Source organism: Notolepis coatsorum (genome assembly GCF_963971535.1).
Source record: "Notolepis coatsorum genome assembly, chromosome: 6".
NCBI classification, from domain to species: Eukaryota; Metazoa; Chordata; class Actinopteri; order Aulopiformes; family Paralepididae; genus Notolepis; species Notolepis coatsorum.
Window position 1 is genome coordinate 94,519,850 of NC_140170.1, and position 27,936 is coordinate 94,547,785.

The 27,936-nt window shown below is 42.3% G+C and overlaps 1 protein-coding gene across 1 annotated transcript; it reads right to left on the reverse strand.

The window, feature by feature from the left end:
* Nucleotides 1-453: 453 nt before the first annotated feature.
* Nucleotides 454-27,936, reverse strand: park7 (parkinson protein 7). The gene is made up of 6 exons (XM_084316041.1): nucleotides 27,678-27,936; nucleotides 26,044-26,145; nucleotides 25,600-25,659; nucleotides 21,425-21,494; nucleotides 6,301-6,387; nucleotides 454-1,003 (listed from the first exon to the last, which is right to left on the reverse strand). Exons 1-6 carry the CDS (start codon nucleotides 27,765-27,767, stop codon nucleotides 843-845), a joined length of 570 nt encoding a protein of 189 aa, XP_084172167.1. The 5' UTR covers nucleotides 27,768-27,936; the 3' UTR covers nucleotides 454-842.

A 27,936-nucleotide genomic window follows, 5' to 3' on the forward strand; every position in this document is an offset into this window, starting at 1 on the left:
ATTTTTAACTGCAACAAGGCGCGGGTCTTCATTGGCTCAATTAAGTGGCAATCAATTCGCATTCTGTGTTTCCCGCGCCCAGCCTACCGAGTTGAGATTTCGCAACATGGAACATGTTTTTGTGGGGTTCATACCGGCTTAACCATAAAATAGCGACAACACAAGCGCACCGCTTGTCAAACATAATGACTTAGATTGTAGTAGTACTGTATTTGTAAATCTGATATGTCATAAATGTATAGATGTAGCAGTACTGTCTATCTGTATGTCATATATGTTATGATGAATTGAAAATAGGGGACGCTGATGTAAACAAGACGAAAGTCTTTCTCTGGTCTGCATCCCCTTAACAATTGTGTGTATTGAGCTGTACTGTATTGTACCCATTCTGCAATCTGTTAATAAAATGTTCAATCAATCAGATATCAATGTACAATAACATGAGACAAGAGGAGCAGAGCACATTGATGTCTTTATGACAATGGCAACTTCCAGCATTTACATATCCAAATACATCAAGATAAATTACTGGCGATTACACACTTGAGTAGGGGTAGGGTATACTTGCATTTACTATGTAATACTTATTCTGAAAAAGCTCAGTGGCCTAAATTACATTTAGCAGAAGGTTCCAGTAAATGACTTGATAGTTAAAGTGCAAATTACCAACTATAAAGAGCAAATAGGATGAAAAACCATATCAAAAATAGTTATATCTCCCTTGTTGAATATTATTTACCACTAGTGCTCTTGGTACGAAGTTGGAGTAGTAGTTGAACCAATAGTGCCAGGTTGTAAGTGTTGGCAGGGGTTAGAGGATGAAGCAAACCGCACAGGACTGCTCAGTCTTTCAAAATAAGAGGCGCCTTGACTTGTGCGACGACCTCTGGCCCCATAAGCTCTTCTACGATGGCTAGGGCAAACTCAAAACTGGTTCCCGGTCCGCGGCTGGTGATGTAATGACCGTCCTTCTGCACTCGAGCCTCTGAATATTTGTAGTGGTCTGGAAAAAGACAAACAAAATCATGTGTAAATCAGGGCATGAGAGAATGAATGAATGAAAACTTTATTTAACAGATTGCAGAATGGGTACAATACAGTACGGCTCAATACACACAATTGTTAAGGGGATGCAGACCAGGGCCCCGTTCCCCGTACCTGGCTAACTGAGTTAGCCGGATAATTTCCAGCATAGCTTGACTTAAGCCAGACCTTTCTGTTCCCCGAAGTCGGATTTTCTAAATCACCATGGTAACAGATCAGAAAGTTTGAACCTGGGCCGGAGCAGGGTTAAGTTCAGTTAGCTGGATAACCTGCATGGCCACGCCCTCGCAAAGAAATGCCAGCTCGCTTCCTGAAATATTTCTCACAGTCTAGATCCCATTATACCAGTCTGAATTATGTTTTTGTGCTTCGTTTTCCTAGAGGGGGCTTTTGAAATGTATAATAATAGAACTAAATGCTGATAATAAATCATATTCAGCCTATAGATTTACTTTGTCCTAAATAAAATAATGCACGTCATATACGGCGCTCGGAGTCGCGATACACGCTGCATGTGGTTATTTTAATAACGGCGCATTGCAAATGTGAATCCCGCAGGGATATTTTTAATGAATGAAACCTATCGGCCGTTTGGCTCTGATTAGTTTCATATATTCTCCGCTGTAGATTTGCTTAACGGAGCGGCCGGATTGTGTTTAATTCAAGCATAAAATTGAAGTGTCTATGCATGGATTGTGGTCTTTGTGGATTATGAATTACGAGGAATCTGAGGATTGTTGAATTGTATCATCACTCACACGTTATTGTGATATTGTAACTGGGATTAAAATGTCTGATGAGAATGAGATGCGCTGTTTGACGGATTTGAGCAATTGAATGAGCCGTTGACGTCACATTAATGCATTTGAGAATAAAGAGATAAAACTTCATTCAAAAGAAAAATATTCAAAACACTGGTCTCTTGTATTGATGGATACACAATGGATATATCCCGTCTGGCACAGTGGTGCAACGGCTAGTGCTCACTCCTGTCAAGCGGACGACCCTAGTTCGAAACCCCGTGTTTCAAATATAATTTTTTTGGAATATAATATTAATGACTATACGCAAAAGTAGCCTCGTTTTTTTTTTTAACTATTTTTTAGCGTTTATCGCTTTTCTGGTCAAGCATGACAGACAGAAACAGGTTGAAACGGGATATAGAGCAGGGTAAGACATTCTGATAAATGACGGCGGGTCCGGGAATCGAACTTGTGTCCACCAGATCCGTGACGCAGCACGGTTTTCCCCGATGCAGAAATAGCGCCGAGATATGCGGTGAGCTACTGGAGCTCCCCAAAAGTAGCCTAGTTTTAAGTTAAAATATTATAAATCTACATGCATTGAGGATGTCATTCTTTATATAGCTCTCAAAGTGCACCAAATTGAAGCATTTACATTGCAAAAAGAAGAAAATGAATTAGAAAAGACGCAGATTCGAACGCGGGTCGTCCGCGTGAGAGGCATAAGGACCATCCATCACACCACGGTGCCAGACAAATAAAACATCCACCATACATCCATCAATGGATAAGAGAGCCGTATCCTTATTCTGGAAGAGTTGAACTAATTATTTTCGCTAGCAAGATCTCATTTGATTATTCAAATCCATAAACCTACTGCCAGCAGGCACGTTTAAATAAATATAATCTGATTGATTGGGGTAATGAGGGACTTAAAATTAGCCTATAGATTATGCATTTAACTTGTCGGCGAGGCTATTGAGCCGTACTGCATTGTACCCATTCTGCAATCTGTTAATAAAGTTTTAAATCAATCAATCAATCAATGCCGTTAGGAAATCAGGATTTCTGCTATCGACACCTGCTGTCTTTTCAACTGAAGCGGCCGCGCGCAATTATCCTGAGTCTCAAGTCTGGTTCGAATGAACGAGACTGAGGCAGGGGTTAGACTAGTGTTTTTGTGGCTCGTTTTTATACGTTTTTGAATACGTTTCATGTCCCTATTACACAGAAATGCGTTTTTTTGGCGTTTTTTTTGTGGATACGGCTGAAACGCTAAATTGTGTTTGCGTTTTGGAGAACCCCTAAAAAACGCGCCGACAACAGCCGTGTAGTCTGCACGGAGCCGTTGTTGCGAAAACGCCCATGCGCAGTAGATATCATCTGCGTGCCCTTCCGGTGACAACAGAGTGTGTGTGTGTGTGTGTGTGTGTGTGTTTGGGACAGAGGCAGAGCTGTCCCAAATAGCTGCAGCTACCATGTGTTGTCAAGTTATTGTTATAAGGATCCCAGTCCAAGCTACAACAGTCTGCATTCCCTTAACAATTGTTTGTATTGAGCCGTATTGTATTGTACCCATATGCAATATGTTAAATAAAGTTTACATCCATTCATTCTGCTAGCATTACCGATTGCATGAGCAGCTGGCTAACGTGAGCTATCAGATCCTGTTAGCTCAAAGCTCCTCTTTCAACTTAACAAGCATTAAACAAAATGGCCCAGTCATCTATTCACCTTTGTTTAATACACACAGCGTTGTCTCTAATGTTATCTAACTACTGATAGCTCTCGATATCATCAGTTTGGTGCTGGCTAAATAGCGTGAGCTAACGTTAGCTTCTAGCCACAATGCTATACTGTTATAATGGCATACTCTATTGACGTTAGCATGCAGCTAACAATGCTACCAATCTTTTTTTAGACTAAACTATCCGCTCTTGGTGGTCACTTGTGTTGATGTTAGTTTTGTTTCATCAACAAATGACAGGCAGAACACAGTGAATGTATCCGTTTTGTTTATTGCACTTTTATTAGGCTTTGCTGAAAAATAATTGCTGCATTGAGTAAATAGGAAAGATGGTGGCACCCATAGGCGCCTGTCTTGTTGACATTTTCTTTGCTGGAGCTTCCAGGAAGTGTATTGGCACATTCAAGTTCCGATTGGTTGAAATTGCCTTCATGTTCGCCACCTACTGCCACCTACTGCTTTGGCAGTGTACTACATCAGTGTGCTCAGGTGACAAAAACGAAAGTGTGACTCGAGGCTGCGACGTCGCGGCGAAACGCATATGACAATGAAACGAAAATGAAACGAAAGGTGTAACCGCAGCTTGAATCAGCGTTCGAGGAACAGGAAAATCCCGGATTCAAACATCGGGTTAATTGAATCTGGATAATGGGACTCTTGATCGACTTAGTTGAACCAGGTACGGGGAATAGGGCCCAGAGAAAGACGTTTGTCTTGTTTACATCAGGGTCCCCCATTTTCAATTCATAGTGACATTTATGACATACAACATATATGACATCATGACATAGGGACATACAGGTATATAGTACAGTTACATTTGTGACATATACGATATGCAAATATACAGTACTGTTACCCATAGATCCTGCCAGAGTATATACATATGATGGGGAGGGGACTGTACATTAGGAGGGGGTGGGTGGGTGGGAGAGAAATATACATATAGCAGGGAGAGAATATATACATATGGTGGGGAGGAGACTGACTATTAGGAGGGGGTGGGGGGTATGGACATTTACGGGGGCCAGTTTTCGATTTGCAGCCTCCCGTAGGTGCTCTTTAAGAGCGGTTTTGAATGTGGGTAGGGATTCACATTCCTTTACAGCTTTGGGTAGGGCGTTCCACATTGATGTGGCATAATTGCGAAACGTGTTTAGTCCCTTGTTTGAGCCGAATCTGGGTTGAACATGATTTGTTGAGCTTCCTCTGGTGTTGTGGTCGTGGTATTCACTGACCTTTGGGAAGTATTTTGACATGTACATGGGTACCTTAGTCGTATATAGTGTATCTTGTAGACCAGGCCCATTGCAAGTTGCTGTACTCTGTCGTCTACTCTAAGCCATCCTAGGTAGTCAAAGTGGGCAGGGGTGAGGTGGATTCTAGGGGTAAGGTCAAGTAGAAGTCTGACCAGTTTGTTTTGTGATGTTTGTAATCTTGTTTTTAGCGCCTTTGAGGTGCTTTGGTACCATGAGGTGCAAGCATAGTCATAGTACCCTTGAATGAGTGCTCCTGCTAGAGTCTTCAGGGTATTCTTGTTTACCAGAGAGGAGATCCGGTATAAGAATCTAGTTCGTTGGTTGACTTTTTTTATTACCTTGGATGGCATTTTGTCACAAGAAAGATTTGCCTCTAGGATGGAACCTAGGTATGTAATTTCATATTTCCTTGTGACAATATTGTCACCCACTGTAACTGAGAAGCCGTCGGTCTTGCTGAGTTTGTTATTTGATCCGAAGAGAATGGACTCCGTTTTACCCATTAGGTGTAATGATAGTTTGTTATCAGCGAGCCAGGTGCAGATTCTGCAGAGTTCTGAGCTGAGGGTTTTTTCAACCTGTAACTTGTTCTTGTCAGAGACCAGCAGGGCCGAGTCATCCACAAACAAGAACAAGTTGCAGTCACAAGCTGACGACATGTCATTTGCATAAATTAGGAACAGTAGCGGTCCTAGTATGCTTCCTTGTGGAACACCACAGCTCACTGTGAGAGGGGGGGGGGATAGAGTACCGTTTACCTCCACCATCTGTTCTCGCCCCTCAAGGTAGGATTGCATCCAGCTCACTGATGAACTATCAAAACCAATTGCTTTTAGCTTGTCAATCAGAATAGAGTGATTGACAGTGTCGAAAGCCTTTTGTAGGTCCAGCATGACCATGCCGCAGTATTTGCCCGTGTCCACCTCGTTTGATGTGGTCGTTCAAATAGAGAAGGCATGAGTCAGTGGAGTGGGATGTTCTGAAGCCAGATTGGAATTCATAGATTAGATTTATTTTCCGCTAGGTACTTTTCGACCTGTTCGTAGACTATTTTCTCCATGACTTTGAGATGGAGGTAAGAATAGAAACAGGGCGGTAGTTGCCTGGGTCTAATTTGCTGCCCTTTTTGTGCAGCAAAAACTCGAGTTTACAACCCAACAACCACTAAAAATTCTCTAAAAGTGAACTATCCATCACCAACTTGGATTGGCTGAACCATCTCTAGTAGGGGTTCCATCGCAAAAAAAACTCCACCCCTGTGGTGTGCTCTGCACCACAGCACACCATGTACACTACAGACTTTGAGAGTACAAGAAACAGCCGTTACAGCACCACCTGCTGAACTCTACGGGTAACTACAGTTTCTTTTTGCATCTGCAGGACGTGGCAGCAGGTGGAAATGCAGGAGCAGTGTGATCATTTGCCCTTTCTTTTGGCTGGGGGTGTGTGTCGTGCGTGTTCCGTTTGCCCTTTCTTTGGGTGGGGTGGGTGTCGACTGCGTTCGTACCTCCGGTCATCATCTTGTCCTTCATGGCGGGGTGGGTGGTGACCGTGCTGCCGTAACCGATGCCGTGCGCCAAGAGAGCGGTGGGACCTGTGGAAGGTCACAAGAGTTTCAGGTTCAAGTCTCCTCCACGAGCCCAGTTCAACAGTGGCCGTTATTAGCGTCAAGTATGAGACACATTTTCACACCGCTCAGAAAAAGAATACACAACCCTTGGAGGAAATGACTGTGTCAAGTAATTACCCTCCACAAAACACCAGAGGGATACCTCTTAAAATAATACGACAGATTTAGCCAATCTTGAGATTATACTGTATATAACAAGTAGTCTTCTTACAGTGTTAAATTGTGCATGTCCTTATAAAGCACTGCCACTCCTCGAAGACTATTGATGTGAACGACCTCCGCGTACAGAAGAGGTTTATTGATGGCAAAACTACAAGTCACGGTGCAACGGTAAAACCACATCTAAGAATAAACGTGTATATAGTTTCAGTTCATCTCCTCCGAAGACAAACCACATTCAAACCGCACTGGAAAAGAGAGAGAGAAAACCCGGGTCTGTTCCGCAGCTGCATTAACTTTGGCAATGCCCTCGCACTGCAGTGGGCTCATCCAAAGACTGTTAATAAATAGAAAGGTATTGATCATGCTCCTTGGCTGCCTTCCCGTGTAGTCTAAAGATTACACTCTTCTCTGGCAGAGCAGCAGACTGCCAGTTAAAGCCGAGCTGCTCATGTTACAGCCAGTCTCCATCTAAAAGATACCAGTCTGGGAGAGGCTGTCTCCTGAGAACCAGTCAGAGAGCTGAGCCCATGTTCTAAATAGGAAGGAAAAGATGTCCATCCGTCTGTCGAGAGTGTTGTGCTCATTCATAGTTAATTTAAAAGACAGTGGAGGTCGAGCACTATCTGGTGATATAGGCCTATCACATTGTGGATTGACCGCAAATACATGGGCTAAAATAAAAATATTACTCGGTGGAAGGGTTCAATTATTATTTTTACACTTAACTGTACAGTTATAATACACATGTAATAGCCTGAAATAATATAAGTACCCCCCTAATTTGTGTTACATTCCTTCTTGTCTTAAGGCAGGATCATAATGGCTTGCTACTGGTAGGTTGGCAGATTTATTATACCAAATACTCCTGGGAGCATTTCAGTCATTTTCTAGGACGCCCATCACTTCACCCTGCAACATCGGTCCTATGTCCCCATTCAAAGCGTCCTTCAAGTGTCCTTTCTCAGCATGAGCCGTCACATAAAATATCTGCGGTCGTGGGCTTTATACAATTACTATAATCAATCAACCCTTCCTATGCTGAGGAGACGGCAAATCGGGCAGTATCTAATGAACCACAGGATGTCTGGGGTCGTTTGTGGTTTGTGTCCTCAAAATGGAACGAAATAATATCAAAGATCAGTAAGTAGAGTAATCATTTCATTCCAATTTCTGTGCTACGTTATTAGCACTATTAATGACCTATTTTCATGTGCTCTTTAATATGGTAAATCCTAGTCCAGCACTGTTCAAAGAGTTATAGGAGCAATCTGTAAATCTGTCAACCACTAATTAAAGTGATAATGAGCCCTATTCATACAGGACTAATATTGCCTTGGGACACTCAGTAATTTGTGATAATTGCTGAGGTGTCATTGATTTCAATGATGTTATATAATCTACGATGTCTTTCATTTGTATTCCTGAGCTAATTTATTTAATAACGGGCTGACCGACTGATCATTGTAAAAGTCTGCCAGTTATGAGTTATGTTAAATGCAGGGCTGTCCCTAGCAATGGTATAGGGGCGCAGCACCACCGTGTGTGTTTTTATTTTATTTAAGGGAACGCTTGGGGCCAGCTTAGTAACAGATGCATTATTGTCTAATATGCAATTGCTACATCCTCTGTTCTAGGGCTGGACGGTAAGTTAAAAAATGTATATCACGGTATAATTTGAAGCATAGACGGTAACAGTATATATCACGGTATATTAATTTATCTTAAAATGTCTAAATAAATGCTTCTGAAGGGGTAAAATACTGGTATGGCAGCTATTACTGTACTCTTACCTTTTTATTATTACTATTTTTTATTACTAGGACATATTTCACATAGTACAGAGGTATTTTAAGAACATTTATTGTGCAAAACTGCAATACCTTTTCTCAAGTTACTTCCATCTCTGAAAAATCCTTTTTTCATGAAATACAATCAAATAAAAGCGGCACAAAGTGAAAATAAAAACTACAGCAGGACAGGAGGTTTCTTTCCCTCAAACAACTCCAACACAATACAACTCCAACATAACTTAACTATATGGGAAGGTCCGTGAGCAAGTGGAGAAAAACTCTGTACAATTAAACACTATGCAACGACCACTGCAAACGTCGAGTGAATCGCCAAAGTAACGTTAACACTTTCAATGCCAACGACGCTATATGTAGTTTGTTCATGCCGACCGTTCATTGCCAACGACGCGATATGTCGTTTGTTTTTTTATTAGCGATTTGAATTCATATTTCATCAATCTAGTATCACGTTAGTGCTGCAAACTCTCTCTGAGCTCCATTGGGAAAATACCACCGCCTATCGCCTCCCGGATGGTAATGCACGCATTGGAATGGACTCAATGAAAATGGATGAGAAAAGAAAAATCCGGAATCCACATTTTACTTCTCAGGCAAGTAACCCGAGCCCATCTGACTCATTGTGGACCATCAGAACAGCGTGGAATACATATTTCCAGTACGCAGTGTTGGATCAATAAACGCGATCGATATTTGGAATGACGATCAGGAATTGGAATAATCTTTTTGGATAACATCTGATCTGAGGTAAGGAATCTATTTTACCAGTCTTAGGATAATCAGAGCTGTTTTCACAGAGATATCAGCGTGTGCCATATGTGTGTGTGCTGATCAGGAAATGAGATTCGATTTTTCAGCTCGCTTCTCTAGCGTGCATAAGTACACATATACTATCGATAATCTAGCGTTTATTTGAAAACTTTGAAAATTTACAGTTGTGTATTCCAGAATATTCCAGTAAAGGGCGATTATCAGAGAATCTTAATATTTTCCTGAAACTTCCAAAAAAACGAGCGATTTTCAAAATGGTATAAAACGGAAATTAACCGATTAAAAAACAATACGTTTCGACAATGTTGACTGCAAACAAGTCATTGATAAGCGACAGCCAGATTAGACACAGCCATAATTTAAGACGTAGATTATGCGTTCACAAATGTGAGTGCTGAGCGGTCAGGTGGCATAGCGGAGATTGCGTTCGTCACCAACACCGGAGACGCTGGATTCACCTGTTCGAATCCAGCTCACAGCTCCGGCGTTGTCACCAGCTTGGCTGGCCGTTCACACTAATACACGTATTAGTGTATTAGGTATCCCCGGCCGTGTCCTAAAAGTCTGTGCCGACCAACTGGCCCCGGTATTCACTGACATATTTAACCCGTCCTTAGAACAGGCTGTCATCCCCACCTGTCTGAAGAAGTCCACCATTATCCCTGTACCCAAAAAATCCAAGCCTGCTTGCCTCAACGACTACCACCCTGTAGCTCTCACCTCCATAGCCATGAAGTGATTTGAGAAGCTAGTGAAGGGCTACATCTGTTCCTCCCTCCCCATCAACCTGGACCCCCTGCAATTTGCATATCGCCCCAACAGGTCCACGGAGGACGCCATAGCCCATGTGCTGCACACAGCAGCATCACACCTGGACAAGAGGCAGGGGAACTATGTGAGAATGCTATTCATCGACTACAACTAAGCATTCAATACCACAGTCTCCTCCAAACTCATAGCCAAGCTCAGGGACCTGGGCTTGAACTATGACCTCTGCCAGTGGGTCTTGGACTTCCTGATGGGCAGACCCCAGGTGGTGAGAGCAGGCAACTGCACCTCCTCATCCATCACTCTCAACATAGGGGCCCCCCAGGGCTGTGTTCCGAGTCCCCTCCTCTACTCCCTGTACACACACAGCGGAACAACAACACAATCATCAAATTTGCTGACGACACAGTAGTGGTGAGCCTGATCTCTGCAAACGACGAGAGGGCCTACCTGGAAGAGGTAGAGGTTCTGTCGCAGTGGTGTCAGGAGAACAGCCTCTCCCTGAACGTCAGCAAAACAAAAGAGATGATTGTGGACTTTAGGAGGTCGGGGGTCAGGGACTACAGCCCCCTCAGCATCGACGGGGCACCGGTCGAGAGAGTGAACAGTTTTAAGTACCTTGGAGTCGACATATCCGAACGCACAATTGGAGGTGGGCTTCCCACTAGGCTTGGACGGTATGACGGTATACCAGGATATTTCGAAATCCCGCCGGTATGATTCTCAATACAGTGACGTAGGGTGGCACGCAGGGGGCGAAATTAAAGCCCGCCGCCCGCCAGGGGCGCTCAGTTTTTACCTTTGGCGCTTGCCACTGAGAGCCCTGCCCGCCGCGTGGCGTGTGGACGTGTAGTTCATAACGATACTCTTATTTTGAAAATCTGTGCCGGTCTCATTTCCGGCCCACGCGCAGCTAGAGTCATAATATCGATGGCTCCGGCAGTTAGCAGCATTCGGTTCGTATGATATTCTTATTTTGAAAAAAAACGTGGCAACGAGTCATATCCGCCCAGCCGGGCCAGCCCTGCAGCGGGATGCTATTGGCTTCTGCTCGTATCAACACAGAGCGGCCCGCAGCTCTAGTGCCACTGCTAACGTTAAGCTCTCAGAATGATAGCAGCTCGCCCGTAGCTCTAGTGCTAACGTTAAGCTCTCAGAATGATAGCAGCTCGCCCGCAGCTCTAGTGCTAACGTTAAGCTCTCAGAATGATAGCAGCTCGCCCGCAGCTCTAGTGCTAATGTTAAGCTCTCAGAATGGTAGCAGCTCGCCCGCAGCATCTAGTGCTAACGTTAAGCTCTCAGAATGGTAGCAGCTCGCCCGCAGCTCTAGTGCTAACGTTAAGCTCTCAGAATGGTAGCAGTCTGCTCTAGTCTAGATCGGACCTCCATGAGCTGCATAATACCTCCGTTCCCTCGTTAGCTAGCTCGCGTTAGCTAGCTCACTTAGATCGATCTGTCCCAGTAAACTAAATTGTCTTAACGTTATCTACCGGGCTAGCAGTAGCTACAGATAGCTCCCGATATCAATGTCTTATAACATTGATTGAATGCGTATTCTAGCTGAGGGCATGTTGAATGTGATTTGACAAAATAACCGTAACGTTATAAATAGGGTCCAGCTGCATCGCCGGAGAATCCTTGCATGCTGAATGTAGGGTCTAGCTGAATATAGGGTCTAGCTGCAGGGCCGGAGAATCCTTGCTGGAGCTGGAGGCTACTCAAGTATACACACAGACAGTGGAGCTGTTTGCAGATAGCAAGCATTTTGACTTATTGCGTGGTGGCGATGTCTCGCAGATAATAAAACTACAAGTATGATTATATAATATATATTTTATTTTAAAAAAAATTATAAAATATATATATATATATTTTTAATCAAAAAAATTGGCAGGTAAGAAATACCTTGGCGGGTAGAGTCAAAAAGTTAATTTCGCTCCCTGGTGGCACGGTATACCGTATTGGTATAGTACCGCGGTAGAGTGTTTGAAATTATACTATACTGCGTTTGGGGGAAAACGGTATTTTTATTTTTTTCTCATTTATGCATGTGAATGCCTTCCTATTGGAGCACAGCGCTGCAGTCAGTGGTGACGTTGCGCTAGTTTACCGGAAGCAACCTTCTGGAATGAAGAACAACAAACTCTAGTTGGGACGGGAGCTGGCATGGCTCGTCCGGCGAGTGTTGGCATCGGTGGCACGACTGCAGTGCTGATGGGGGCTGCTGTGGCACGCAGCGTTGGTTATCGTGGCCATCGGCAGTCGCGGTGAGGATCTTTGTTGATTGCCGTTGGCTAGCTGGCTTTGGCTAGAGTTGTGGTTCGCTAGCTGTGTGGGCTAACAGTAGCCGAGTTTACTCTGGCAGCGTGTGCTGGCTAGCTGGCATTGGTCAATAAAGATCCTCACTGCAATTAGTTAGTTATCATAACCATCGGCAGTTGCAGTGGGGATCTTTGTTGATTGGCGTTGGCTGGCTGGCACATTTTGCATAGAGGGAACTCGGCTGACGTTGGCTTGTGTAGCTGGCGAGCTGTAGTTCTAGTTGGGGCTGGCTAGCTGGCATTGATCAGTGGGGATCCTCGCTGCGATTGCAGATGGTTGTGGTGGCTGGCGTTGCGTGCTGCGGTGGCTCCTGTCGGTGCTGTGGTCGTGCCGTTGATGCCAAGGTTCGTTGGATGGGCTATGCTGGCTCTCGTGACTACAGTTCTAAGCTATACATAGCCTAAACTGCCGTGCTGAAAGCTAGTAAACACAGCATCTCTATGGCTTAGTCACAAACGTGATTTATACAGAGACATTTGACAATTGCCCATTAATGGTTCATACATACTGTATAAAGACAACGGAAATCTATTTAATTTTTGTTAAACAGCCTACAATATGACATAACGTAGTTCTAGATTATGATAGGCTATAATCAAACTAATTAGGCCCTCTGCTATGACAAATGCATAATAATAATACAACCATACTTTTTCTACCCCTTAAAGTCTGCTGCATTTGGCTCACAGTGACTCCCCCCACTCAGAAGCAACCTAACCTCCGCTTATTTTGAGCAGCATATAAAGTACACAAATTAGTCCAAAGATGATAAAAGGCTCAACAGGGCAGTCTCAGAGTTCATCTGTATGGACCAAGTTCCAATATATATATATACAGTTGAGAAAGCTGGGTTCAGAAACCTTGTACAGAAACTGTTTTGAGTGCAAAGAAAGTTCTCCAGCATTTTGAATGCTATTGCTTTTAATTTAATTTAATTTATTCTCGTCATTGTTCATTGTTGCATTTTAAAATAAAGAACAATAATGATATGAGAGTTTTTCCCTGATTGAGGAAAAGTATCGAAATTAATATTGGTATAGTATAGAAACTAAAATGTTGGTATCGTGACAACCCTACCGTGACGTCACATACTGCTATTACACTGACACGGAGTAGATTGTAGTGCACAGCACGCGCCAGCAGAGGGTTATGTGGCTATCGTTCTGGGAGCTAATGTTAGTACCAGGCTGGCGCTGGCTAACTGGCTATCGTTCCGAGCACTAACGTCGGTAGCAGGCTGGTGCTGGCTAACTAACGTGGCTATCGTTCTGAGAGATAACGTCGGTACTAGGCTGATGCTGGCTAACTAACGTGGCTATCGTTCTGAGAGCTAACGTCGGTACCAGGCTGGTGCTGGCTAACTAACGTGGCTATCGTTCTGAGAGCCAACGTCGGTACTAGGCTGGTGCTGGCTAACTAACGTGGCTATCGTTCTGTGATTTGTTTACTTGGTAACACGGGTTGCTAAGGAACTTAGTTTCAAGGTTGAAGAAAGTGCACTTTTAGGTTGAAAGAACAGCCCTAATGTCAACCTGTTTCAATATAAGCTTTATGTATGGTGATAACGAGTATATTGTTAGCTCCCCCCCCCCCGCTGATGAAAATGAAAGTCATAATACCCATACCGGGGTATTATGTCAGCAAGTATGACGGTATGAAAAAGATTATACCGCCCAAGCCTACTTCCCACTCTCCAAGACATTTACAACAAGCGTTGTAAGAATAAGGCCAAGAGAATAATAAAAGACTCTAGCCACTAGGGCTGACCTTCGATTTTTTTTGGCAATCGAAGCTTCGGGGCCGAGCTTCGATTTTAATTCGAAGCTTTGAATTAAAAAAAATTTAATTTTTTTTTTTTTTTTTTTATCTTATGTTGTGGGACTTGTACAGCACTTGGTAAACTTTGTTGTTTTTAAATGTGCTCTATAAATAAAGTGGATTGGATTAATGAATTAAGTAGCCCCTTTCGTGACTGTGACGCAGCCAACACGGCTGTGTGATTTAATTCAAGGTGGATCGATGTTGTCATTTGAACAACTTCAGATTTCATGGGAACTACCAATCCCCCAAATCAAGAATGTTTAAGATGAATGAAGTAAGATTTTGATTATTTGAAATATGGCCTGTGTAGACTAAACTATGCACAGAATTATGTCAGTCTACAAGGTCCGGATTCTACATGGTCCGGCAATGTAGACATTGTAGACTCCACTACAGACCAATTATCAGTGAATGTTCATGCATTTTTAAGAAGGGCTACTTCCACAAAAAAACAAAGAACTCACCAAAACATCTCAGTAGCACCTTATCTAAATGTTCTATTTCATATATGGAGATTCATATTTATTTATGTATTGCATGCATTTCTACATTTTATTTCCTATTTTGTTTATTCATCCCAGTATCTTTCTTTCTTATGTGTGGAATTCTACAAGGCATTTACATTCACATTTACATTTAGTTATTTAGCTGACACTTTTATCCAAAGCGACTTACAAGTTCTGTATGACAGGTCATCAGGAAGGATACAACTCTATCAGCTGAGTAACAATATTCATCAAAGTGTTGCGTGTTACAGTGTAGGTTAGTTTATTAGGACAAGTGCATGACAGTAAGGTTAGTTAGGGTTAGATTTATTTTATTTTATTTTATTTCAGATAATGGTTGAAGAAGTGAGTCTTTAGTCGACGGCGAAAGATTGGATGGGATTCGGCTGTCCTAACTGGGGTGGGTAGTTCATTCCACCATTGTGGGGCAAGGACTGAGAATAGGCGTGTAGGTGGTGTATGTGTTTGAGGATGATATCCTTCAAACAGGCAATAGTGATGATATAATTTGGGCAGTGCTGAGCTGGGTTCCTTTCCTCCAGTGTATTTGTCCCCCGGCCCCACCCAATGGCCCCATGCACACACACACAAAGTAAAAAAATAAATAAAAAAAATAAAAATAAAAAAGTTAAACAAATTAATTATTATTATTATTATTATTTTTTAAACTTCGAATGTGTGCCATCGAACGAAGCTTCGAAGCTTCGAAGTATTTAAGACAGCCCTACTAGCCACCCAAACAACTGCCTCTTTGAACTGCTGCGGTCAGGCAAGCGATACCGGAGTCTCATGGCAAGCACAGAGAGACTTCTAAAGAGCTTCTATCCCCAGGCCATCAGGATGCTCAATGACAATTAACACTATGTAACAAACCATCAAACACACTCACAGCACACACACCCACACGTACACACTCACTTTAAATGGACAGCTCACTGTAGCACCCACTTTACACACTAACACACTTTATATTTATATATTATTGGCAACTCATTGCACATAGCCATGCCTTGCACCTTACCTGCCACAAGGTGGCACCACAAGTCCAAGATCGCCAATAAAGGGGTTATAGCATGCGGGTTAAGTGATCATTATATGATATTCTGTATGCGCAAAAAGCTAAAACAAAAGGCTGGCTGTCACAAAACAGTCACATCTAGAGACCTAAAAACCTACTCTAGCGAGGCCTTTAACCTTGAACTGGAAAGTCTGGACTGGTCAGACGAGCTCAATGGTACACTGGTTGAAGAAACATGGCTTGGCTTCAAAACCAAATTTTCAACGATACTAAACAACATGGCCCCCTAAGAACCACCAGGGTAAAAAATCGCGCTGAGCCGTGGATGCACGCTGAAATACTGACCGCTATGAAAACCAGAGACAAAAAATGCTCCGAGTTTCGTAAAAGTCAGTCAAAGCTTAACATAAGCACGAGCAGTGAACTCCAAGCCCACGTGACTGAACTCAAACTGGAAAGAAACAGACTAAGAAATGATGTAAACTCCATGATCAAAACAGCAAAGAAAAAATTCATCAATGACAAAACCGAGGAAAACTAAAACAAACCGCGTGAACTTTGGAAATTACTCAATAACCAACTAGGCTGCAGTAAAAAACTTAAAACCAGATTCTCAAACATAAACATAAAGACGGACAACACGCTCATCACAGAAAAGCTGGATGTAGCCAATTACTTAAATAGTTTCTTCACAAACATAGCCACAACACTGGTAAACAAACTACCCTCCCACTCAGGGCATTATGGGGTAGAACACATAGTAGCATACTACAAGAACCTAGGGGTCCACAAAGACGACTTCAAACTGGAAATGGTAACAACAGATGAGGTACTCAAAAAACTGAGCGCCCTCCAACCCAACAAGGCCACTGGCCATGACAACATCCCCTCCAAATTCCTCAGAGACTCAGCAGCCGCCATCACCCCAGTCATCACACACATAATAAACCTCTCCATAAAACAGGGACACATCCCCAAGGACTTCAAAATTGCGAGAGTGACCCCTCTGCACAAAAAAGGCAGTAAATTAGACCCAGGCAACTACCGCCCTGTTTCTATCCTTACCTCCATCTCGAAAGTCATGGAAAAAATTGTATACGAACAGGTCGAAAAATACCTTGCGGAAAAAAATCTAATCTACGAATTCCAATCTGGCTTCAGAACATCCCACTCCACTGACACATGCCTTCTCTATTTAAACGACCACATCAAACAAGAGGTGGACGCGGGCAAATACTGCGGCATGGTCATGCTGGACCTACAAGTCATGCTGGACCTACAAAAGGCCTTCGACACTGTCAATCACACCATTCTGATTGACAAGCTAAAAGCAATTGGTTTTGATAGTCTATCAGTGAGCTGGATGCAATCCTACCTGGAGGGGAGAGAGCAGATGGTGGAGGTAAACGGTACCCTATCCCCCCCCCCTCACAGTAAACTGTGGTGTTCCACAAGGAAGCATACTAGGTCCGCTACTGTTCCTAATTTATGCAAATGACATGTCGTCAGCTTGTGACTGCAACTTGTTCCTGTTTGCGGACGACTCAGCCCTGCTGGTCTCTGACAAGAACAAGTTACAGGTTGAAAAAACCCTCAGCTCAGAACTAGGCAAAATCTGCATATGGCTCGCTGATAACAAACTATCATTACACATGGGCAAAACAGAGTCCATTCTCTTCGGTTCAAATAACAAACTCAGCAAGACCGACGGCTTCTCAGTTACAGTGGGTGACAATATTGTCACAAGGAAAGAAGATATTACCTACCTGGGTTCCATCCTAGAGGCAAATCTTTCCTGTGACAAAATGGCATCCAATGTAATAAAAAAAAGTCAACCAACGAACTCGATTCTTGTACCGGATCTCCTCACTGGTAAACAAGAATACCCTGAAGACTCTAGCAGGAGCACTCATTCAAGGGTACTACGACTATGCTTGCACCTCATGGTACCAAAGCACCTCAAAGGCGCTAAAAACAAAATTACAAACATCTCAAAACAAACTGGTCAGACTACTGCTTGACCTTACTCCTAGAACCCACCTCACCCCTGCCCACTTTGACAACCTAGGATGGCTTAGAGTAGACGACAGAGTACAGCAACTTGCAATGGGCCTGGTCTACAAGATACACTACACGACCAAGGTACCCATGTACATGACAAAATACTTCCCAAAGGTCAGTGAATACCACGATCACAACACCAGAGGGAGCTCCACAAATCATGTTAAACCCAGATTCGGCTCAAACAAGGGACTAAACACGTTTCGCAATTATGCCACATCAATGTGGAACGCCCTACCCAAAGCTGTAAAGGAATGTGAATCACTACCCACTTTCAAAAACACTCAAAAAACACCTAAGGGAGACTGCAACTCGAAACTGGCCCCTGTAAATGTCCGAACACAACCCCCTCCAATGTACAGTAAATTACCAAGTATGGTCTTGTCAATAATCCAATGTACAGTGTTGTTTGTACAGTTGTACAGTGTCCCCCACCCACCCACCCCTCCTATCCTCCTACCTCATCCCATTTATACTGTATTGTAACCTCTGCATTGTATATTGCACCACAAGCTACCTCATCCCATTTACCTCATCCCATTTATATTGTACTGTAACTACTCTGCATTGTATATTGTACATATGTATATTGAACATTTTTGTATTGTTTACACTTGTTTAAGTACTTTCTATTTTATACTTATACTTTTTATAATGATCTATTTTTTACCTAGCACACTCTCAGGAGCAAAACAGAAAGAAGCATTTCATACAAAAGTATCCTGTATTTCTGTATGACAACTAATAAAGAAACTTGAGAAACATCTACCGGTCACAAGGTATAGTCAAAATCCATACCGTAGCGCAAATTCATACCGTTTATACCGTATACCGTTTATACCGTCCACCCCTACTCTGTTCCTCTCCGTGTGTGTGCGTGTGTGTGTTTAACGTTAACTATTGTGCTTATACATAGAGCTGTTCCGATACCATTTTTTCCTTTCCGATCTGATTCCGATACCTAAGCTTTGGGTATCGGCCGATACTGATCCGATACCAGTGCATACATTAAAAAAATATATATATAAAAAAAAATTATACAGCTACTGTTTTATATATACTGTTTTTTTTGTAATAACTAGAAAGTAATGGTATTTATTCAACAACAGGTGATTGTATAGATTTGTATTAGTATCATTAATCAATGAGTATGGGGCTGCAGCACTGCAGATATACCCTACTCCAATGATCCACACGGACATTATTCGTTGCTGCACTTGCTTCCAGAAGGCTCCGTTGAAGTAGCAGAGGATCTGTTGTGATTTTTGCACAATAAATATTCAACATTCTCTTTTGAGACTCCGCCTCAGACTCTTATCATTTGGCACTAAAAGCTAAACATTGTCACCGATATGGCTGTCCGCAACATGTCATTAATTGTGTACGCGAGGTGGTTCAGTGACGACGCTAACGTGAGCTAGGTTAGCTAGCATGAGCTACCGGGAGATGGAAAGACTAACGTTACTGGTGAAAATGTGATTTACGTTGGAATACTCCTTTGCCAACTTGCTGTACTTTGCTTGCAGGTCTGCAGCCATTATTGCTGGATTATGAATAGCCCCAACTTTAGCCAAGGTAACGTTATGGCTAAACCTTTAACGTTAGTTAACGCTAGCTTTCGGTTAGCTGTTCAATGCTAATAACACAACCAAGCGAACCCATCAGAGCTCCCCGTCAACACCGCTCTGTCGGGAGGATGGCATTTAAGAAAGTATCTGCTGTTAAAATGACAAACAGCATTGACACTTTAATTCACGGTCGGTTAAACACACATTTGTTTTATAATGCTCACAGAAGACCGCAGTGTTGTTGATAAATTACGTGGTATCGGAGCGCAAAATTAGAGGGTATTTGCCGATACCGATACCAGCATTTTAGGCAGTATCGGCGGCATTTCCGATACTGGTATCGGTATCGGAACAACTCTACTTATACACTGTACTTAAATATTTGGAACATGCGTTTGCTATTTTACTGAAATTATGTTTTTAAGTTGCAGGAAATTACAGCAAATGGCTTTCTTTATTGCAAATGCCTTGCGTTTCTTGTCCTTGGTCAGGAATCAAATTGAAGAGAATGAAGATAACAGATTATGCATTTTATCCACAACCCATGTGTTTTCATCAACGAGAAAGGGCCACCTGTATGCAACATTGTTGTTTATGGAACATGGTTGGTTAGTGTATATTACTCAATACACCCACTCGCTCGCTGTGTGAATACTGCAGAGAATGATCTGCTTGTGTTCGGACATGGGGGCGGGTTGTAATTATGCAGATTTAGAACTAGGGAGCTGGGAGGGTAAACTCCAAGTGGAATAATTAGCATGTTTGTGTTGTTAACCCTTTCACTGCCGCACTACCAAATGGTTAACCCTTTCACTGCGACAATACAGAAGGTTAACCCGTTCACTTCCACGCAACAAATGGTTAACCCTTTCACTACCACACTACAGAAGGTTAACCCTTTACTATCACACTACAGACAGTGAAAGGGTTAATGTGCGGTTAAGATAAGGAGTCCAGTGCATGTCCAGTCTCACACTGAAAGAATATATTATATAAAAAAAAAACTCGTAAATCTGAAGCAGTGCCTGCATGTTACGTTGTGTTCTGTCCACTGGCCTCTCCCGTTTACTTTCATATAGAATTTTGACTTGTTTTGGGTCAAAACGATAAAATAACATCAGTTATTTCCCAGAGATAAACATAATTTTTCACCTGTCAACAAACTATGTTGCCGTCTTGGCAGATAGTTGAAACACACAAAGAGGGGAGAGATGGAATCAAGGGGAGGGGACTGCTCCCTGCTGTGCAGTTCTGCTTGCTTGCTTGCATGCATGCGCGCGCACACACAAGTGTGTGTGTGTGCGTGTGTGTGTGCTCTCACTGCCGTGTCATTACATTTGCCGGTCTTTGCCTGTAATTGCATTCAACAACCTAACCACTGTCTCAAGTAGGCTACGAGAGCACAGAAAGCAGTCGGAGAATGGCTGGCTGAGCTCTCCTGGGAAGAACTGTGTGTGTGTGTGTGTGTGTGTGTGTGTGTCTGTGTGCTTTGGTAGCTGATGTAGCCAGTTTTCAAGCAGTTTGTCCGGTAATATCAGCACAACCATTATTATATTTTTTTTATCCACTTTTTCTCCTCTTTTTCTATTTTTCTCCCATCCCAATTCCATTGTGCCAAACAACCATTATTTCTTAAATATACCTCTAATCCTACCAACAAACTGTCCTGAGAATGTTATTCAGCAAAACATTTGTTTGTTGCCATTGGCTATAACTACATGTTGTTTACAATTTCATAAGAAATAGAAATAAAGGCAAAAAAACATTGTTTTGCATATTTGATGCCTTTTTTCAGTCAATCTTTAATATATCCAAAAGATATTTGAAAATATTGAATCATGAAGCCAGAATTGTGTATTGATCGAATCGTGTCCCGAGTGTATCGTCACACCCTATACCAGACTGGCTCTAGTCAAAGTATCACTTTATTACGACAGCTTCCTTCTGGCATTACACACACATTATGAATTCTTCTGAAATGCCAATTAACATGTCAACCATTAGATGAGTTAAAACAGTAATTTACTCAAACCTAGGAGCCTGTCAGTTTAAATTCAGACACCTCTGTAAAAACATATCCTGAGCAAGAGAGAGAATCTCTGGAAAGTACAAAGGCTGACAGGTTTGCTTCAAGATTCAAGGAGGACCCGTGTTACACTAACCCCTTGATAACATTGGTTATGTTCCAAAATGTACCTGCACATATGGCAGCAATTAGGCCTTTCCTGCCATCTTGGTCCTGCAGCACTTGCTTCACAGCAGATGACTATAGAGAGGAAACATTGAAACCACATACATACACAATGATGAGTCATTCACTGCTCTTGTACACCGCGTGTGATTGCATTGCAAGTGCGGGCTCAGCTAAAAATACACCTCTGCAGAAAGGTGCAGAACATGATCCAGGAGGGGGCTTGGTGAGTTCTAATATATGTAGAGTCAATTTTCCACTTTTACTGTCACAAAGAGAAAATTATAGCACATTTGGTTTGTAATTCCTCCCTCATTAAATATAGGCCTAAACAAACTATATACAGAAGCAAATTACACAAGAGCAATGTAGATAACCATAAAAAGCCAAAAAATGTCATGGTAAAAAAGGAAGTGAATACAAATAATACAGACATTAAAAGAAATTAAATGTACCTTCGGCTAACATTTAGTCAATCTGGAGAGGGAGGGAGATGTAGGCCTGCATCTCTAATAGTTCATTACCCAAACATACTGTAGCTCTGTCCTTGTTGTAGCATATAATGTTAGCCTAGTGCAGCTGACTTCAGCTGGTTCTCCAAAAACCTTTGTTGCTACAGCTAATATCAGCGGATTTAGCTAAGAAGAAGGAAGCACGGTAAAATACTTATCAGCTAAGCTAAATAACATTAGATGAATTGCATTATATATGATAGTTAACTTACACCGACATTCACTGTCTAACTTGACCACTAAAGACAGCCTGATGTTATGTGTGTGGCCAATAGTCAAAGATAGCCACCTAGCTAATGCTATTACCAACTAACGGATTCATTGATATGATAAAAGTATTATACAAAGACCCATCGGCCATGATTACAACAGGTAAAATCACCTCCGAAATCTTTCCTGTATCGCGCTCCTCCAGACAGGGTTGCCCTCTTAGTCCCGGACTATTCGCTTTATCATTAGAGCCTTTAGCACAGTATATAAGACAATCCCAATCCATAGAACCAATCGCAATTAAGGGCACACAACATCATATTAGTTTATATGCGGACGACGTAATATTGTTCATGCAAAACCCTACCACCTCAATGCCTCATCTTCTCAAGTTGATTGATGATTTTGGCAATCTATCGGGATTTAGGATAAATTGGCCAAAGTCGGCCTTCCTACCACTTAATGCCCCTGCAAAGAATATATTCCTTCCAGAAAAAATACCAATGGTAAAACACTTCAGATGTCTAGGAGTTGAAATATTCCCTACTATATGCTAAACGGTTAAGTACAATTACACAAAATTCCAAGATAAGATCAAATACGACTTTGACAGATGGTCCAAACTTAAAAACTCAGTACAGGCCCGAGTATCAATAGTTAAGATGGATGTTTTACCTAGAATCAACTTCATTAGCTCAATGTTACCGTTACCCCCTCCTGATGGTTACTGGAAAAAATTACATTCCACAGCATATACATTTATTTGGAATAACAAACCTCTACGAATAAAAAGATCCACCGCACAGAGAAACAAAGCCGACGGAGGTTTAGCATTTCCAGATTTTTACCACTATTTTAAAGCATACTCTTTAAGACCACTGACAACCTGGTTTGACTCCCAAGCATCTGTATCCTGGAGAAACTTAGAAGAAAATATAGTAGCACCACATAGACTGCAGGACATAGTATACACCATATTATCAATTAAGCAATGCGAATTTAAATTTGGCCCGCTTATTACACATGTGATTCGGATATGGCGTGAAACACAGAAAAAATATTCTAACCAACATAAATGGCATAGCCATACTCCCCTATTCAATAACAATGCATAAAAATAAAAATCAGATACCCCAAATGGGAAAAGCAGGGCATACATACATTGGGAGATGTTTTCAACAAACAGGGTTTTTGTAGCTATCAAGATATACGTAACAAATTTAACCTCACCAGTTCCACATATTATTTCTACGCACAGTTATTGGAATGTTTGAAGGCTCATGGAATCCCATTAAAGATACCAATTGAGCACCACAGATATCACAAATTCTTCTATGAAAGAGAGACATCGAGAGGCTTTGTATCTGACTTTTATCATCACTTACTAACGTCCTCGTATGGAATCCTTCCCCTAGACTCAGTCTGGAGGAGGGATATACCAGACCTGGAAGTAGATTTTGATGGCAAGAAGTCTGGGCAAACGTTCGAATTGCGTCACGCAACCCGGATCATCAACAAATTAATCTTAATTATATTCATAGGACATACCTGACTCCTATAAGATTGAATAGAAGGGACTTAGACAAGATTCTCTATGTTCCTTATGTACAAATGGTGATGAGGGTACATTTATGCATATGTATTGGGATTGCCCACCTGTTAAGATATTCTGGGAAGAAGAGACCCTGCAATTATCAGAATTTTTATTTCTGAACATACCTGTACATCCCTCTGTATTGCTGTTGAATGATGTTTCTCAGTTTGCAGCCTCTATACAGCTAAAGAGACTAGTTTTGTCCGGTCTCACAGCAGCTAAAAAGCTGATATCACGATGGATTCAACCGGATAAAATGTGCCGGAAGGTATGGGTTCTTACCTATATCTCGATGTGATTTATCTAGAGATATCTACAGCAAGAATTTTAGGTGTCAGTGAAACCAGCATTGCAATCTGGTTAGAAGTGGTGGAGAGAAGGCGGTCAGGTGGCGTAACGGAGATCGAGTTCGTCACCAACCCCGGAGACGCTGGATTCGCCTGTTCGAATCCAGCTCACAGCTCCGGCGTTGTCACCACCAACAAAAAAACTAGCGATTTTCAAAATGGTATCAAACGGAAATTAACTGATTAAAAAACAATCCGTTTCGACAATGTTGACTGCAAACAAGTCATTGATAAGCGACAGCCAGATTAGACACATAGCCATAATTTAAGACGTAGATTATGAGTTCACAAATGTGAGTGCTGAGCGGTCAGGTGGCGTAGCGGAGATTGCGTTCGTCACCAACATCGGAGACGCTGGAATCCAGCTCACAGCTCCGGCGTTGTCACCAGCTTGGCTGGCCGTTCACACTAATACAATTGGCAGTATTAGAGGCGTGGTGGGTCCGGGTCGTTGTAAACAGCGACTCCTACAGTTCGGTCGGGGCGCCTGCTCAGCGCGGATAGGATCTAAGGGGGGTAGTGTGATCCTTCCACACGTTACACGCTCTCAGTGAGAGTCCGCGTTGCCAGGTGAAAAAAAGCGGTTGATTGGCTAGACGTGTGTCGGAGGAAGCACGTGATAGCCTCCACTCTCCCAGACCGACTGTGGGGGGTAAGTTCGCAGCGACCAGGAAGGGGATTGGGAATTGGCATAACGACTAACATTGGGATGGGAGAAAATCGGAGGAAAAAGGAGGGGGGAAAAAAGAATAAAAAAAAATAAGTGGTGGAGAGAATAAAGGCTAGCATATGAATTGTAATTCCTGGTTAGAAACGAATGAAAATGGATGGATTATCCAAGTGGGGGTCCTGGGGGGGAAGAGCGAGCAGGATTGTATTGGATTGCAAGTATTAGGTATATATCTCGTAAACTACATTTATATTGATTCAAATGGAATGTATAGTTCTGTGATTTACATTGGATGTTTACTGTTAATGCTTGTGTGTCTAATTTTATGTTTTTTTTTATAATAAAAAATATATATATAAAAGAAAAAAGAAAGTTTGCTTCAAACTTTCATTAATTCAATCTTTTTATTTAATCTCAAGAGATCATTGAAAGCAAGCTCTCATTTACAATGACATTGAGAGGTACAGTGCATAATACAATGCAAATTGAATATGTGTATATTATACAAGACATTGCTTTACAAATGTCACCCGTGTTTACTTGTTTAGCTATGTTGAGCTCAGTGTGATACACAAACAGCATGTTCACGGTGTCCAGTTTTAGTTTCAGAAACTGGATAAAAACATCTCGGGATACGTTGTCCACTACTGCATGTAACCCATGCACATTGTTTCACAATTTCCCACAATCACATCTGTATAAAACCCCACAAAACCAGCCTGAAAATGCAGATAATCTGGAAGTAGTTTGCCTACTATAATATCAACATATCCCTGCCTGGATACCTCCAAGATATCTTTGAAGAAAAGCCTATCTGGTTAAGCGAAACAGGGAAACCGTTTCTCACCTCTGCCAGATTCTGGGCCCCTGGCATTCCCCCAGGCAGAAGAACCACGTCATAAGGCCCCTGGAAAAAACAAATGTGACAGGGATGAAGGGTGAGATTGAAAATGACAGAACATATCAGTCAGCATGGTTTTAATCATAGTGTCAATTAAACTTAAGAACATTTACAATTGACCTATCTCCAACTCAATCTGTATAGTCGCTTTGCAATGGGATCCATGTTGTTCACTGTGCTACATTGCAATGATAAAATCAAGAGTGGGGGAAACCAGCATTTGTACATTTCAAATGGTTTGTGTACATATTGAAACAGAATTTAACCTCCCAGCGACCTGTCCTGCACAAACATGGGGGCTATTTAAGGACTTTATAACAGTCTTTTTTACATTTTGGTTCCAAGTCATTCTTGCCTCATACAAAGTGATCACATGATGTCTGCTCTGACCTGTTTGCTCGCTTCCTCCAGGCTGGCATCAGGACAGATGATGATGTTTCTGCTGCACTGTACTGGCTCTTTGCCCGTCAGTCCTGCCACTGTCACAGCAATCTAAGGGTTGTAGGAGCATGACAAGAAGTTGGTCTAGGCAGCATGATGATAATGATAAAACATTGCACACGATCGTACAGTGTAGATTCTAAAGCTACCTGTCAGACAATGTCTCACCAAAACAACCAAATCAAATGCCATGCATGTAAAAACTACTTGGCAAGTTGGCAATAAAGACCTTTCTGATTCTGATAGCCTACCTGTAATTGGTAAACAAGAATACCCTGAAGACTCTGGCAGGAGCACTCATTCAAGGGTACTACGACTATGCTTGCAACTCATGGTACCAAAGCACCTCAAAGGCGCTAAAAACAAGATTACAAACATCACAAAACAAACTAGTCAGACTACTGCTTGACCTTACCCCTAGAACCCACCTCACCCCTGCCCACTTTGACAACCTAGGATGGCTTAGAGTAGACGACAGAGTACAGCAACTTGCAATGGGCCTGGTCTACAAGATACACTATACGACTAAGGTACCCATGTAAATGTCAAAATACTTCCCAAAGGTCAGTGAATACCACGATCACAACACCAGAGGGAGCTCCACAAATCATGTTAAACCCAGATTCGGCTCAAACAAGGGACTAAACACATTTAGCAATTATGCCACATCAATGTGGAACCGAACGCCCTACCCAAAGCTGTAAAGGAATGTGAATCCCTACCCACATTCAAAACCGCTCTTAAAGAGCACCTACGGGAGGCTGCAATTTGAAACTGGCCACCGTAAAATGTCCAAACCCCCACCCCCTCCAAATGTACAGTCTCCTCACCACCGGATGTATATTTGTCTCCCACCCCCTCCTAATGTACAGTCCCCTCCCTATAATATGTATATACTCTGTCAGGATCTATGAGTAACAGTACTGTATATTTGAATACTGTATATGTCACAAATGTATCAGTACTAAATACCTATATGTCCCTATGCCATAAATGTCATGCATGTTGAGTATGTCATAAATGTCAATATGAAATGAAAATGGGGGACCCTGATGTAAACAAGACAAACGTCTTTCTCTGGTCTGCATCCCCTTAACAATTGTGTGTATTGAGCCGTACTGTATTGTACCCATTCTTCATTCAATTGTGGTCAAGGCTTTTATTTTGAAAGCAGCCAAATTAACTACGGTAAACTTTGACATTTATACCATTGGCCTTTGCACTCACAGCTGCTTGCAAACAACATCACAAATCACAACAGAGGAGAATAATTAGTAGTCACTCGCCAAATCTTTGGTAGTCACTCGTCAGGTAACGCTAGTTAGCTCGCTAAATTAGCACGTAGCTGTATTTATCAATCACTACTTGAAACCCTGACGTAACTAACACAGAATAGCATTTTAGCAAACGGTAGGCCATTGACGTATTGTAAACTCCGCTCATAGTGCATAACGTTAAAAACGTTACTGATTGACCTCTAGGGAAATGTGGTTGTTGTGGTTTGGAGTGGCTAAACAATGTTAGCAAGCAGGCTAATGCAAGCCAACAAAGCGTGCAGAGAGAGACGAGTAAACGTTACAAACCCCAGCTCTACGCATGATGTCGACAGGTATTACAGTTTCCATCTCCTCTGCACCTTTAGATAGAATAACTAATGCCGTCTTGCCTGCCATGCTTGGGCTGGTGGTGGATTTACGACTTTCAAGTGCAGGGTCGTCAACTTTCGGTGGCGATGGCGAGTTCCACTTTCAGCTGCGCACACTAGCGAGGTATAACTTTGGTCGAGCTTACAACAAGTAGCGACTAGCTACCTATCTCACGGAGATACAACTGTGAACGAGG

Bases quoted from the DNA above. Each gene is read 5' to 3' on its own strand.
- park7 (XM_084316041.1), bottom strand. From the start codon at position 27,767: ATGGCAGGCAAGACGGCATTAGTTATTCTATCTAAAGGTGCAGAGGAG. The intron at 26,146-27,677 runs GTTTGTAACGTT...TACAACCCTTAG, and splicing joins ACATCATGCGTAGAGCTGGG to ATTGCTGTGACAGTGGCAGG. The intron at 1,004-6,300 runs GTACGAACGCAG...GTCTTTTTCCAG, and splicing joins GGACAAGATGATGACCGGAG to ACCACTACAAATATTCAGAG.